The following is a 16565-nucleotide window of genomic DNA, read 5'->3' on the forward strand; positions in this document are numbered from 1 at the left end:
TGCCAAAGAAAGATGGAAAAGTGCGGCCCATTCTGGATCTGAAGCTCCTGAACAAGTGCGTAAGAGTCCGGCACTTCAGGATGGAATCGCTCAGATCGGTCATCTCTTCGATGGAAAGAGGGGAATTTCTGGCCTCGATAGACATCAAGGATGCCTATCTTCACATCCCGATTTTCCCGTCTCATCAGAGGTTCCTCCGCTTTGCCATTCTGGAAGATCACTTCCAGTTCACGGCCTTACCCTTCGGTCTCGCCACGGCGCCCAGGGTATTTACCAAGGTCATGGCGGCTGTCATGGCCATCCTTCATTCTCGAGGAGTCGTCGTGTTACCTTACTTAGACGATCTCCTCATAAAGGGCCCGTCTTTTCAGGCCTGCGAGTCAAGCGTCCACATTACCCTGGATTCTCTTTCGCGCCTAGGTTGGTTGATCAACTGGGACAAGTCCTCTCCCGTTCCTGCCCGTCGGATCTCCTTTCTGGGAATGATCCTGGACACTTCGAGGGGGCTGGTCTTGCTTCCTCGGTCCAAGGCCCAAGCACTTCAGCAAGGAGCCCAAACGCTCTGTCATCCTCGCCCGCGAACCATTCGGTTCGCCATGAAGATCCTGGGAAAGATGGTTGCAGCAATCGAAGCAGTTCCTTTTGCTCAACTCCATCTCCGTCCCTTGCAACAGGCTTTGCTGGACAACTGGGACAGGAGCATCTCTTCTCTCGACCGCCCTTGTCCCCTGTCCCCGCGGGTCAGACAATCTCTCGTATGGTGGACCCTGGGCCCATCTCTCCTCCGGGGGAAGTCCTTCCTCCCGATCCGCTGGTTGGTGGTGACTACCGACGCCAGTCTTCTTGGCTGGGGGGCGGTGTTCCTCCACCACTCAGCCCAGGGCCTCTGGACAGTTCGGGAATCCAAACTTCCCATCAACATCCTGGAGATTCGTGCTATCAGACTTGCTCTGAGTCGCTTTCACCCCCTGCTCGCAGGTCACCCTGTACGAGTCCAATCCGACAACGTCACGGCGGTGGCTTACATAAACCACCAGGGGGGTACCCGCAGCAGGGCCGCGATGCAGGAAGTCTCCCTCATCCTTCGTTGGGCCGAAACCAACCATTCCATCATCTCTGCGGTGTACATTCCGGGAGTCGAGAATTGGGCGGCGGACTTCCTGAGCCGCCAGGGCCTTGCCTCGGGGGAGTGGGAACTCCACCCAGAGGTTTTTCACCAGATCTGTCTTCGCTGGGGGACCCCGGACGTGGATCTGATGGCGTCCAGATTGAACGCCAAGGTCCACAACTTCATTGCTCGATCTCGGGATCCCCAGGCCATAGGAGTGGACGCGCTGATTTCTCCGTGGCATCATTTTCAGCTCCCATACGTGTTCCCTCCCCTTCCCTTACTGCCGAAGGTGATCCGAAAGATCAAGATGGAGGGAGTTCCAGTCATTCTGGTCGCCCCAGATTGGCCTCGTCGCGCTTGGTACGCGGAGCTCGTTCAGCTCGTAGCCGACGTTCCCTTGCGGTTGCCAGACCGCCCAGACCTCCTTCGCCAAGGACCGATTTACCATCAGAGCTCAGGGGCCCTACGTTTAACGGCGTGGCTGTTGAAACCTGGGTTCTAACTCGTGCCGGTTTCTCTCAGCAGGTCATCCCCACCATGTTAAGTGCTCGCAAGGCGTCTTCCGCCTCCATCTACCACCGCGTCTGGAAATCCTTCTTCTCATGGTGTAGGCTCCGGGGTCTCCCTCCTCTCGTTTTCTCTATCCCTTGCATCTTGAATTTCCTTCAGGCTGGTCTGGACTCCGGTTTGGCCCTGAGTTCCCTCAAAGGTCAGATCTCAGCGTTATCCGTGCTTTTCCAGCGTAGGATCGCCACCAACCTTCAGGTCAAGACTTTCATCCAGGGAGTCTCCCATGTGGTTCCTCCCTACAGGATGCCGCTGGAGACCTGGGATCTCAACTTGGTCCTAGGGGTCCTTCAGGAACCTCCGTTCGAACCCCTGCAAGACGTTCCGCTCTCGGTCCTCTCTTGGAAGGTTGCCTTCCTGGTAGCGGTGACGTCCATCAGAAGGGTTTCAGAGCTCGCCGCTTTATCCTGCCGGGCTCCTTTCCTTGCCTTTCATCAGGACAAGGTAGTCCTTCGTCCTTCTCCGGCGTTTCTTCCAAAGGTGGTCTCTTCTTTTCACCTCAATGAGGACATCATTCTTCCCTCCTTTTGCCCACAGCCCAAACATAGAGTCGAGAAGGCTCTCCATACTCTGGACGTGGTTAGGGCCCTCAGGAGGTACATCTCCAGAACGGCTCACTTCAGAAAATCGGACGCCCTTTTCGTGCTCCCGGAGGGTCACAGAAAGGGTTTGGCTGCGTCTAAATCCACGATAGCCAGATGGATTCGATCTGCTATCCAGGAATCCTATCGAGTCAGAGGCAGTCCTATCCCGGCGGGGATTAGAGCTCATTCCACTCGGTCGATGGGTGCTTCCTGGGCCATCCGGCACCAGGCAACAGCGGAGCAGGTTTGCAAGGCCGCAACGTGGTCTAGCCTGCATACCTTCACAAAGCATTACAATGTCCACATCCACTCCTCTGCGGACGCGGCCCTTGGCAGGCGTATCCTGCAAGCGGCCGTTGCGCACCTGTAGTCAGTTGGTACATGGAGGTATTTGGTTGTATTGTTTCCCTCCCAGGGACTGCTTTGGGACGTCCCATGGTCCTGTGTCCCCCAATGAGGCGAAGGAGAAATAGGGATTTTTGTGTGTACTCACCGTAAAATCCTTTTCTCCGAGCCACTCATTGGGGGACACAGCACCCACCCTGGTAGCCTTTTTCGGCTCGTGATCTTGTTTTTTGATCTTGACTGTTTGTTTGACTTGTTATATTCTAATGTTACTGGTTATATTGTTTCTATCCTACTGCTTTTGCACTGAACTGGGTGTCTGGAAGCCAGTACGAGGGTGTATACTGCAGGGGAGGAGCTAACCTTTTTTTGTCTCAGCTTAGTGTCAGCCTCCTAGTGACAGCAGCATAACCCATGGTCCTGTGTCCCCCAATGAGTGGCTCGGAGAAAAGGATTTTACGGTGAGTACACACAAAAATCCCTATATTGCGGAAGCTGGTATGATTATGTCAATATACACAGTGAAACGAGTACTGCATCAACATAGGCTGAATGGCCACTCTGCTAGAAAGAAAACACTACAGACCTTAATTTTTGGAGACATATCCTGTGGTCTACTGAAACAAAAATAGATCTTTTTGGGCGTAATGACCATCGTTACATTTGGAGGAAAAAGGGAGACGCTTGAAAGCCTACGAACACCATTCCGACTGTGAAATACAGGAGTGCTAGCATCATGATGTGGGGTTGTTTTGCTGCAGGAGGGACTGGTGCACTTCACAAAATAGATGGCATCATGTGGAAAGATTATGTGGCAATACTGAAGCAAATCTCAAGACATCAGCCAGGAAGTTGAAGCTTGGGCGGGAATGGGTCTTCCAAATGGACAATGACCCGAAGCATACTGCCAAAATGTTAACAAAGTGGCTTAAGTATAACAAAGTCAATGTTTTGGAGTGGCCATCACAAAGCCCTGATCTCCATTCTATTGAAAATGTATGGGCAAAGCTGAAAAGGCAGGTGCGAGCAAGGTGACCTACAAACTTGAATCAGTTATACCAGTTTTGTCAGGAGGAATGGACCCAAATTCTGACCAACTATTGTGAGAAGCTTGTGGAAGGAGAACTGTCGTGAATTCTGCTCTTGGGTTCCCTCCGGTGGTTGTTGGTGGTATTGCAGTTGTCCCTGGCTTGCAATCCTGGTCAGGTATTCCTGCTGATTGCAGGCCTGACTGGGGTATTTAGGGTTGCAGGATTCATTAGTCCGTGCCAGTTGTCCATTGTTCTGGGAGGTTTAGGATCTCTTTCTGGTCTTCCTGCCCTGCTGCCAAATCAGCAAAGATAAGTGTCTGTTTTTTTGTTTCTGCAGCACACATGCTGTGTGCTTACTATTTAGTGCTATTCATTTGTCTTTTCTCGTTCAGCTTGGACTGTCAGGATTTTTACAGTCAAGTTGGATTCTCAGGAGATGCAGATATACGCTCCATGTCTTTAGTTAGATGGTGGAATTCTTGTATTTCCTGCTGTGGATATTTGTAGGGTTTTATACTGACCGCTTAGTATTCTGTCCTATCCTTTCCTATTTAGCTAGAGTGGCCTCTTTTGCTAAATCCTGTTTCCTACCTGCGTATGTCTTTCCTCTAATACTCACCGTCAATATTCGTGGGGGGCTGCCTATCCTTTGGGGTTCTGCTCTGAGGCAAGATAGTATTCCCATTTCCATCTATAGGGGTATTTAGTCCTCCGGCTGTGTCGAGGTGTCTAGGATTGTTAGGTACACCCCACATCTACTACTAGTTGCGGTGTCAGTTTAGGGATTGCGGTCAGTACCGGTTCCACCTTCTCCTGAGAAAGTCTCATGCGGCTCCAAGTTCACCGGATCATAACAGATATCCCAAATGTATGACCCAAGCCATTCATTTTTAGGGCAATGGTACCAAATACTAATGAAATGTATGTAAACTTTTGACTTTGCTGTAATTTATAAAAATACTTTAAAGCATTCTCCTTGTCCCTCCTCGCCTCCTTCTCCCTCCTCGCCTCCTTCTCTCTCCTCGCCTCCTTCTCTCTCCTCGCCTCCTTCTTTCGCCTCCTTATCCCTCCTCTCCTCCTTATCCCTCCTCTCCTCCTTATCCCTCCTCTCCTCCTTATCCCTCCTCTCCTCCTTATCCCTCCTCTCCTCCTTATCCCTCCTCTACTGCATATGTCTTTTTATAGAGTGTATGTAAACTTCTAGTTTCAATCTGGTATCGCTGTAATTTTGCTGCCCCAAGGAAGAAACCCCTCTGATTACTTATACCGCACAATGGTGTGGACCAAGCCGCACTAGTCTATTGTGACTGGTGGGTCCCTGGCGGCTTCTCCCCACCCGCTGCCTTGGAGTGTTAAGTCTCTCCCTATATGCACACCCAGGGAGAGACCTGTTCGACTAGTCTCTCATGCAGCTCAGTCTCCAGCGGCTTTTAAAGTATGTTTTTCTATGTAATGCCAGTATTTCTAAGTTTGTTTAGGTATATCGCTGAAATCATGCTGCCAGTGCCTGATACATTCTGCCCGAGAATCTGGTAGCATGTATCCGCTGTCTGGTTACATTTAACAGTGATACAAAACCCCAAAATGCCACCATTGAAAGCTTAAATTCAATCCACTAACCCCTGCCCCCTACTGAGGTCTGTTAATGGATTTAGGAGCGCAGATTATGTATGCATCCTATATTTCCAAGTGTTCCCTCTGAGTCACACACTGTGCCAAAACCTCAATCGGTGTCCACGTCTTGGCATTACTGTAGTAAATAACTTTTAATAATTACATGGGGTTCCCCTGTATTTTTGATAACCAGCTGAGGCTGCAACTCTCAGCTGGCAGCTGTAGCAAGGCTATTTGTCAAAAATAGAGGGGTCCCCACTCCGTATTTTTTAACTATTTACATAACATAATCATTTAAAAACAACAAAAAAAAACAGCCAAGCTAAAGCAGACAGGTGGGGGCTGGTATTCTGACCTGCAGCGTTTACTGACCGTGGGCAAATACACTCAGTGGTTCTCGGCCTTTATGGTCACATCTTGGCACTGTTGAAGATGAAAACGGTTTATCCCCAGACATGGTTTACAGCGTGGGACAAAACGATGGAGTGGTGAGGGATATGGTTTGTTTATAGTTGTTTTATTACAGGAGGCGAGGGCTTCAATGGAATGGGCGTTAGGTGAGTATAACTGTTATTTTTAAATAAAAAGGGATGTGATTTTTGCTTTTATTTCAAATAATGAACTTTATGCTTGCTGTGCGTTTATTTACAATACAACTATAGAATTAGTAACGGATATGCATCTTATAGATGCCTTTCCATTACTAAGCTGTGGGCTTGTGTCACCAGACAATTCAAAGGTGACATCAACCCCCCAAATATGAACCCCACTGGCCACCGCCAGGGCAAGTGAGAAGAGCTGGGCAAAGCGGCAGAATTGGCACATCTAATAGATTCCCCTTTTCTGGGCGGCTGCGGGCTGCTATTTTTAGGCTGGCGGGGATGCAATATCCATGGCCCCTTATCAGCCTGAGAATACCAGCCCCCAGCTGTCTGCTTTAGCTTGGTTGGTTGTCCAGAATAGGTGGGGGGGCCCTCTAGATATATATTTTTTTAAATAATTAAAAAAACTTATTCTATTCTTGATAACGAGCCTTGCCAAAGCTGAGGGTCGCAGCGTGAGCACGAGAGAATGATGAGAGCTGTCTTCAGCACCCGGCATCGGGGAACATCGCTAATGGTAACGCTGATTCCCAGGTGCCAGTCATGACAGCGTGTTTTTCCCACAGACACACGGTCCATGGAAACACACTGACATGTGTATAGACCCATTCACTTAAACGGGTCTACCTGTGTAGGTGTCCCCGGTATGTGTGAAAATTGTCACCACATGTACTAGACACACTGACCTCTGAAAGAACTGTAACAGATGATTTATATACAGTTGCTTATTCTTCAGCTGCAATACAACCTGAAACTCGCTTCAATGTCTGTCTCTGTTACTAAAATATGACCTTTTTTTTAAATTATTTTTCTAATTGTAGATGTACAGTTGAAGACAGCAAATGATCCTTCAAAAAACGCCAGTCGTTCTGAAATGTGTGAAAATCCTGAGTTTTCTGATATGGAGTCTGATTATGAACAACATTATACAATAGCAAAGTTGATAGAGGAAAGTTTCATAGAGAATAATGACTTACTGAGCAATTCCAAAAAGTGTGTAGAAAAATTGTATAGTTCTAATACTTCTGTACTGCAAGAGCCACCCAGTCCAACTTCTAAAATTCATGCAAAGAAATGGTAAGGGTTTTGCAATATGCAATCTCCTGTTTAGTAATGTTGACTATAAAGCATTATTTTCTTAATGTAGTTAATTCAAAAAGAGATTTTCGGAAAAACATTAGCCTGCATTATAAAGTTAGTTGTTGGAGGTTGTACTTTTATGGGAGGTGTATAAACAAGAGGCCGCCGAAAATGACAGTGTGAACCTGTCCTTTGCTCATTTTGTGTGCTGCTGCTTCCCAAGCAGTGATGAGCGAGTGTGCTCAGATATAGTCTTATCCGAGCACTCTCGGGTGTTTTCCAAGCATCTGGGCGTGCTCGCATATTATGTTCGAGTCCCTATGTCTGCATGATTTGTGGCTGTTAGACAGCCTGAACACGATGATTTGCGGCTGTTAGCCTGTACACGTGTGTGGATTGCCTGTTTGTTACGGAATCCCCGCGGGTGTTGAGGCTGTATAACTGCAAATCATGCAGTCAGCATTACTATCATAAATATATCCTCAACCACATTAGAACTTTTCAAGGCTAATCTGAAGCTGTTCTGCTTGGACTTTCTTGAGGACTCAAGGAAGAAACAAAGATGTGGGAAGGTATATGGAAACGTGAACCAATTCCATATCGCTCATCACTAGTGTGCATCTAACAAGTGTTTTGAGAGATCAGTGGAGCCTTAGTGCCCTGTCAGATATTAGAAATGATTTCTATAGTTACCTTTTTAAGTAGTTCTTTCTTTTGTGACTTCCAAAAGTATTTTTTTTTTAATTAAAATTGATTAGTTTTTTCAGGCTTATTTGTCTGTTTTCATAGTTTGAGTTTCCGAGATGTGGCAGCTGTAGCTAGGAAGAGTGAAAACACTGATATGGCATTAAGAAGACTCTCGCACAACGTTGAACAGGAGGCCTTGAATTTAAACAATGAGAATCCTAAACCCACAGACACGACATCTGACATGCGGTAAGTACATACATGAGGTGTATTTTACAATCTTACACTTAAAAGCATGAGGTCTGTGGGAATTCTATGTAAGGATTATTTCTTTGACTCATACGAGCACACACTTTAATCTGCATTTGATCGTTTTTTTTTTTTTATACTATGATACTGTAGTGAAAGGATTTATAAATGACACTGACGGTAGAACCACCGTTGCTACCTTTTACCAGTTACAATGAATTTCTCTGTGCAAAATGCTGAATTGGAATGGTGAATGTCTTTTCAACAAGCTTTACATACATCAATAATAATAAGAAACTTGGTAATTTTTGCTCAGAAAATCTTACCCATAGTGAGGCCAGACCGCTGCAGCCCCTACTTTATCTATTAGGATTGGGGTGTCATGTATAGTACAAACTATAAAGACAAAGCAACCCTCAGATTCTACCATGACTTTGCACGTGAACGTGAACAGGATGTCCTTATGAACCAGAAGACTAACCTCTTGAGTGTGTGCTATAGCCAGAATGATATTCAAATAACATCCTATGCGTCTTTTCCTTCACCATATGTGTTTTCATTAAGCATATTATTGCTGGTTGGTAAGTACGCAACCATGAAAATTTTGTTCATGTCTTGGATGGGTCACCCAGTCCTCTGAGATTCCACCCTATAAAATTTACGTTTGTGGACATTTTTCAAAAAAGCAAAGTATCTAGCAAATGAGATCACTTTTTCCACTTGCAGAGAGAGCACACTGGCAGGTAGCTGGTCGTGCATACAGTAGCTCCCTAGCCCAACTACATATAAAAAAAACTAATAACCCATATAAACAACTTAATAGACATTCCTCTTCTGATAAGAGGATTGAGGCTGTGTATGTTCCTGGAGTCATGTGAGGAGCTGCATACCATCCATTTCAATTCCAGTACCTCCGCTTACCTAAACAGGTATTAAGTGGCTACCTTCCATAGAACAGATGGGCATAAATTGAAAAATATTATATGCGGGGAAGGGGTAAAAAATAAACCACAACCGTCCTCTTGTCAGGATCATACACCTCTCGGGCACCTGTTCCATAGGTCTCTTTCGTTATTGCCCAGCCACACCAAAGCCTCATGCGGGGTCTCAAAGATATGTATGTCGTCTTTTGCAGCTACTACTCGACGTTTAGCAGGATAAAGCATGCAGTAGGGTACTTGATTATCTGTCTTTTTTTCATATACATTTTTTTTTTATTTCTTCAAAAAAGTCCGGGTGAATGGAAGTTTTATATCCATTGATAGAGAGATCTTTAAGTTCCCTTGCTTTTTTAGAATAGGGTCTATGTCACGGTAGTGCAGCATGTGGATAATGACTTGACGTGGGGGAGCACCTGGTTGGAGGGGACTGCTGGGCACCCTGTGCACTCGTTCAATTGCAAAAACTGACGAGAGCAGTAATGTTATCTAGCCACTTTTCAAAAAAAATCCAACAGGATCCTTTCCTTTAACTTTTTCTGGGACCCCCACCAGCCTTATATTATTTCTGCTCATCTTGTTTTCTAAATTGTCTATTTTATCCACCAGTAGTAGCTGTCACACACTAAAAGATGCTTTTTATTGCAAAAAATAGTTTTTGCATCACCACATTTTGAGCACTATAATTTGTCCTTATTTTGGCCCACAGAGTCATGTGAGGTCTTGTTTTTTGCGGGACGATTTGATGTTTTTATTGGTACCATTTTCGGGCACATGACTTTTTTGATTGCTTTTGGGGGGTCGTTTATACCGTTCCACTTTTTGCAAAATTGATAAAGCAGTTTTATTCTTCGGGTCAGTACGATTACAGCGATACCTCATTCTATAATTTTTTTAATGTTTTGGTGCTTTTATACAATAAAAACTGTTTTATATAAAAAAAAATAATTATTTTTGCATCGCTTTATTCTGAGGGCTATAACTTCTTTATTTTTTTGCTGATGACGCTGTATAGCAGCTCGTTTTTTGCGAGACACGATGATATTTTCTGCGGTACCATGGTTATTTATATCCGTCTTTTTGATCGCGTGTTATTCCACTTTTTGTTCGGTGGTATGATAGTTTTTTTGCCTCGTTTTTTTTTTTTTTTCGGTGTTCTCTGAAAGGGTTAAGTAGTGGGACAGTTTTATAGAGTGGGTCATTACGGATGTATTGATTTTGTTTTTTTATTTACATAAAGAAATGTATTTTTTGGAAAAATATATATTTTTTCCTTTATTTAGGAAATGTTTTAAAATTATTTTTACACATGTTAATTTTTTTTTTTTTTTTTTTTTACATTGTCCCAGGGTGAGACATCACTGTATAAAGTCAGATCGCTGATCTGACACTTTGTAGTGCACTGTGTCAGATCAGTGATCTGACAGGCAGTGCAGGAGGCTTGCCAGCACCTGTTCTCAGCAGGCACTGACAAGCCACCTCCCTGCAGTACCCGGAACGACCCCACGGCAATCTTGGATCCAGGGGCCTGCAGGGAGGAGACCCTCGGAACAACGCGATCACATCACGTTGTTCTGAGGGATTCAGGGAAGCACGCAGGGAGCCTCCTCCCTGTGCGATGCTTCCCTATGCCACCGGAACGCTGCGATTGCAGTGTTCTGGGGGTTAAAGTGCTGAGTGTCAGCTATGATAATCATCTGATACCCGGCCGCGATTGGCCACACTCCCCCCGTGAGCGCAGCTGATCGTGTAGGACGTACTATCCCATCCATGGGAATTAAGTGTCGGGTCACATGGACGGGATAGTACGTCCGATTGCAGAAAGGGGTTCAGATCTCTCCACAGGTGTACAATGAAACTTGGATCCGGACTCATTGCTAGCCACTATAGAGCTCTCCAGCACTTTTGTTTCCATCCATTTCTGTGTGCTTCTTGAAGTATATTTGGGGTCATTGTCCTGCTATAAGACCCATGACCTAGGATGCAATCTTAGTTTTCTGACACTGTGCACTATATTTCCATCTAAAATCCTTTGGTAATCTTTTTCATGATGCCTTGCACACAGTCAAGGCTCCCGATGCCAGAGGCAGTAAAACAATCCCAAAACATCTTTGAACTTCCGCAATATTTGACTGTAGGTACTGTGTTCTTTACTCTGTCGCCTCATTGGGGGACACAGGACCATTGGTGTTATGCTGCTGTCCACTAGGAGGCGACACTATGCATAATCTGAAAAAGATAAACCGTGGCTCCTCCTCTGCAGTTTACACCCCTGGACGGCGTCAGCCTTCTCCAGTTGTTGCTTAGTGTCGCAGGAGGCACACCTAAATTTTTTTTCTTAACTCCGTTTTTCCGACGGGATTACAGATTAAGAGAAGTGGGTCTCCTGCGAGACTACCCAAAATGGCTCCTTCCTTGGCCCCCTGTTATGGGGTGCCCGGTTGAAGTCGAGATGGCTTTTTCCCCATGTCGCTCCTTCCCCAGTCCCTCGGGTGCTGGTTCGAAGTCGAGACCCCCCACCTTCCTCAATTCCTTTTGGTTTCTGGGTTGAGGTCAAGGCGAGGATAAAACCCCCTGATTGTCACACAGCACCCTCCCTAATCCCCCTCTGCGGGCATTAGGTTGAGACGCCTCAGGTAGGGCCTGTACAGGCAGCACTCTTGCAGCTCCCAGCAATGGGCCAGCACACTGCGCCTGCATCTAGGGACCCCAGCCCAGCTGCGGGCTCCTGTCGGGGCCGGGGGGAGTGCAGGCAGGCATGGCACAGGGCTCCCATGCGCCCCTGTCTCTGCGGCAGCACCAGCTCTATACTGCCTCTGGGGGACCCCACACCGGGCCCCCCCTTCCGCTTATAGCCCCACCGCTATCCTGCCTATAAATCCAGGGGGGTCCGGTTCAGATCCGCCCCCCTCTCAGACTTTCGCGCCGGCCTGGAGCTCTTCTGGGCGTCAGGCATCTAATTTAGGCCCTGGCTTCGGCCTAGCTGAAGCTGCTGCCTCCTCTCTGCCCCCCGGATGACAAATATGACACTCTACAGTGTCATAGAGGGGGCGGATCGAGACAGAAAGTGCGCGTTTTTACACAGCTTTGCCGCCTTTTTCTCAGCTCTTTGCCCCCTTCTCCCCCTGCCTCCTCTTCGGCGGCCATTTCTACTGCAGCAAGGATTAACCCTGCATCTCCCGGTCAGCAGGACCAGGACCAGGCCAGCCAGTCTCCGGGGGGAACAGGACTGTGGATCTTCGGCGCTGGACCTAGGAGCAAACTGGTGGGGTAAGATCACAGCTGGGTTTTTTACTCGGCTGTGAATCCATATTCCCTATAAGGCTCCCCTATAGGTTCCTCTGCAGCATCGCCAGCCCTTCTACACTCTGTGCACTATACCGGGCTCAAGGTCCAAGAGAAGCGGGCAGGACTGCTATTATGGATCCTGCACAGCCTGCAGGACCGCTCTCCTCAGTGGCAGCACTGCCAGGACTGCATGCAGACTACTGCATCCGAGCCCCAAGAAGCTCCTGCCAATGCTTCGGTGTCTAATGCCACGCCGGAATGGGTTACTCAGAGGTCGCAATCTATGACGCAATCTATAGATAACCAAACATCCACATTGCTTCAGGCTCTGCAGAGTCATGCCTCGGCTATGACTGTTACCCAGCAAAGGGAGAGCTTGACTCAGGAACAGAACGACCCTGACACATCCACGTCTAGGTCAGGACGCAAGCGGACCCATAGGTCATGTCCATCTGCGTCATCCCATAGCACACGGTCATCCCCTCTAGGGAGAGACACCGTAGTTCCAGGTCATCTAGACCGTTCCCATCCTAGAGCAGACAATGCAGATCTCCGCAATCCCCGACCAGAGGAGGCCTCCTCCCCAGCTCACCCAGCAGGGGACGCCTCAGTGATACACAGGATTCGGAAGGCATCTGTGACTCCGACTCAGACAGGGAAACGGAGGGGTCCCTGATCCCAATCCTCCCTAGCAATACAGCGCTAGTTGAGGACATAATCTCTTCCATCCATCGGGTGCTGGACATTTCTAATCTGCCACCAGAGGCCCCAGAACACAAGATTTCCCTTGAAGGACCTCTGAAGCCGCCTAAGGTTTTCTCTAACCACCAGAGTTTAAAGCAATCCTTAAAAAGCAGCTCTCATGAGAAAAAAATTTGCTAATCGCAAATATCTGGAGGCAAGGTACCTTTTCCCACAGAAGGATACCAAGGAATGGACAGATCCACCCAAAGTGGACCCCCAGTCTCTAAACTAGCAGCACAGACCCTCTTTTCACTGCCAGATAGCTCAACCCTTAGGGACGCAGCAGACCGGCAGGCAGAACGCATGGCTCGTTCAATTTTCGAGGCGGCAGGGGCCTCCCTGGCTCCCGCGTTCGCTTCAGTTTGGGCTGCCAAGGCCATCCTGGCTTGGGCCAAAAATTTACAAGCTGGCCTCCAAGCATCTGCTCCTGAGCTGTCGGACCAAGCGGTTCAAATAGCAGTTGTAGCAGATTATATGCTTCATGCAGCTCTGGATTCAGCAAGGAGCGTAGCAGGGATAGCATCAAACGCCATCACAATTCGGCGTATCCTCTGGCTGCGGAATGGAAAGCGGACCAGCCTCAAAGAAGTCCCTCACGCACCTCCCATATCTCACTGGGTGACTTTTCGGTGAAAAGTTGGACACAATGATACCCAACGCCACCGGGGGTAAGAGTACCTTTCTCCCCCAACTAAAACCTACACGCACTTACAAGAAGTGTAACAAACCCTATTCTGATCCTTTCAGAATTCCTCGGGCTGGTCCGTCTCGCGTCTAGCACAAAATCGTAACCGTTCCCGCACACAGGGACAACTCATGGTCGACTCAAAGGTCGGACAAGACCTGGCAGTTAAAAGCAGGTCAGTCAAAGCCGAAAGGAGGAAAACCTCATACCTTTTCCTCCTCATGACTCACGGACCCCAGAAGACATCCCACACGGAGGCGGACGACTTTGCTCTTTCAGCAAGTCTGGATGCCTACTACAGAAGACAGGTGGGTCAGGGAACTAGTGTCTTCCCGATACAAGATAGTTCAACTTCCAACCCACCGAACCGATTCTTCCTCTCTGTTCCCCCCATAACCGCCAGCCAAGGCCCGTGCCTTTCACCAAGCGGTTTCCTCGCTTCAAGCAGGAGTCATAGTACCCACGTTCCCACGGCCGGGCGCTTCCAAGGATTCTACTCCAATCTATTCGTAGTCCCCAAGAAAGGACGCGGAGTACGGCCCATACTGGACCTGAACTCAACTCAACAAATTGTACGGATTTGTCACTTCCGCTGGAGTCCCTTCGGTCCATCATTGCGTCCATGAAGAAGGGAGAATATCTTGCCTTCATAGATATACAAGACGCATACCTGCATATACCGATTGCACCTGCTCATTAGAGTTTTCTCAGGTTCGCAATCAACCAGGACCACTACTAGTTCGTGGCTCTCCCGTTCGGACTCGCCACGGCTCCCAGAGTGTTCACCAAAGTCATGGCAGCCACCATGGACGTTCTGCACTCTAGAGGCATAGTAGTCGTTCCATACCTCATCAAGGCTCCTACCTTCAAGGACTGCGAGCTCAGCGTCTCAATCACAACCGACACTGAGTCGCATGGGCTGGTTAGTCAACCTACAAAGGTCGTCACCAACCCCAAGTCAGTCTCTGACCTTCCTTGGAATGCTATACAACACCCCCAGGGGTCTAGTGCTCTTTCCCAGGGACAAGGCACTGGCTCTCCGCCTAGGAGTTCGCACCCTCCTCTGCAAACCCCCTCGATCTCTCCGGTTTGCCATGAGAGTCCTCAGCAGGATGGGGGCAGCAATAGAAGCGGTCCCATTTGCCCAGTTTAACCTCAGGCCTCTCCAACTAGCCATTCTCAAGTCCTGGGACAGGAATCCCTTTTTCTCTCAGGGAATTCCAGTTAAGGTCGTCAACCAGGAGGTCCATGCACTGGTTGCGCAAGACAGCCTCGCCAGCAAAGGGGAAATCCTTTCTCACAGGTCAATGGAAGGTTCTGACCACCGATGCGAGCCTGAAAGGTTGGGGTGCAGTGCACCTACACCACAGGGCAAAGGGCAAGTGGTCCCCAGTGGAAGCGACCATGCCCATCAACATCCTGGAAATTCGTGCCATCCTCCTGGCACTGAGGGCCTTCCATCACTTACTGGCAGCCTCTCACATCAGAATACAATCGGACAATGCCACGACTGGCATATGTGAATCACCAAGGGGGGACCTGCAGTACCCAGGCTATGCGAGAAGTGTCACACATCCTCCACTGGGCGGAGGACACAGGCTCTTTTCTCTCGGCGGTCCATTCCGGGTGTGGACAACTGGGAAGCAGACTTCCTCAGATGACAAGGAATAGATTCGGGAGAGTGGTCTCTCCATCCCGAACGTTTTCGCCAGATCTGCCATCACTGGGGGACCCCAGATGTGGACCTAATGGCATCCCACTTCAATGCCAAGGTCTCCAACTTCATGGCCAGAACACACGATCCGCTGTCGCTCGGAGCAGACGTTCTGGTTCAGGACTGGACCCAGTTCCAGCTTCTGTACATTTTTCCACCTCTATCCCTGTTATCCAGAGTGGTGAGGAAGATCAAGCAAGAGGGAGTTCCAACCATCTTAATCGCACCGGTCGGGCCCAGACGTACATGGTACGCCAACGTCGTACAACTTTCAGCAGATGCCCCCTGGCGCCTCCCCGACTGCCCGGATCTTCTATCACAAGGCCCGTTCTACCACCAGAACTCAGGGGCTCTCAATTTGACGGCGTGGCCCTTGAAACCTGGGTTCTAACCCAGGCAGGGCTCTCGACGTACGTCATTAGGACCATGATCAGGGCACGGAAGCCAGCCTCTGCCAAGATCTATGACCGTACCTGGAAAGTTCTCTTTATCTTGTGTGAATCTCGCGGCCAGACCCCATTCTCTTATTCCCTCCCAAAAATACCTGGTTTTTCTCCAATCGGGTCTGGAGGCCAGACTGTCCCTGGGCTCGTCTAAGAGCCAGGTGTCAGCCCTCTCAGTGCTTTTTCAAAGGCGCATTGCTACCAAGCCTCAAGTAAGGACTTTTCTTCAGGGGGTTTTCCCGATTGGTTTCCCCCCTATAGACGACCACTAGAAACGTGGACCTCAACCTGGTCCTGATAGCATTGCAGGAACCACCCTTCTAACCCCTTAAGGAGGTCCCGCTCCGCCTTCTCTCCCAGAAAGTGTTTTTTCCTGGTGGCAATCTCCTCGCTACGCAGGGTGTCTGAACTGACAGCACTCTCCTGCAGACGGCCCTTCCTGGTTTTTCTCCACGACAAGGTAGTTCTCCGTACAGTGCCATCCTTCCTTCCGAAGGTTGTGTCCAACTTCCGCCACAATGAGGAAATTTCTCTGCCTTCCCTTTGTCCGGTCCCGGTTCATAGAGTGGAGAAGGCTCTGCATGCGCTTGACCTTGTCAGGGCATTGCGTATATATGTGTCTAGCACTGCGTCCTTCCGGAGGTCTGATTCTCTTTTTCTTCTTCCGGAAGGCGGCCGCAAGGGTCTGCCAGCTTTCAAAGCTACCCTTGCCAGGTAGATCACATCCAACTTACAAGAGACCTACCGCCTTAAGAATTCTCCTCTTCCAGCCAGTATTACGGCACACTCTACACGGGCAGTAGGGGCCTGCTGGGCCATTCGGCACCAGGCTTCGGCACAACAAGTGTGTAGGGCGGTCACTTGGACTAGCCCACACTCGTTT

General features: G+C 48.6%; 1 protein-coding gene across 4 annotated transcripts in view; it reads left to right on the forward strand.

Moving 5' to 3' along the window:
* CENPC (centromere protein C) overlaps positions 1-16565 on the forward strand; it is a 316155-nt gene that overhangs the window by 97053 nt on the left and 202537 nt on the right. For all 4 annotated transcript variants that reach the window (XM_077275003.1, XM_077275008.1, XM_077275016.1 and 1 more), the window contains 2 exons: positions 6676-6931; positions 7724-7870. In XM_077275003.1, coding sequence (XP_077131118.1) covers positions 6676-6931; positions 7724-7870 — 403 coding nt within the window. The remainder of the gene's footprint in view (positions 1-6675; positions 6932-7723; positions 7871-16565) is intronic.

Source organism: Ranitomeya variabilis, chromosome 1 (genome assembly GCF_051348905.1).
Source record: "Ranitomeya variabilis isolate aRanVar5 chromosome 1, aRanVar5.hap1, whole genome shotgun sequence".
NCBI lineage: Eukaryota > Metazoa > Chordata > Amphibia > Anura > Dendrobatidae > Ranitomeya > Ranitomeya variabilis.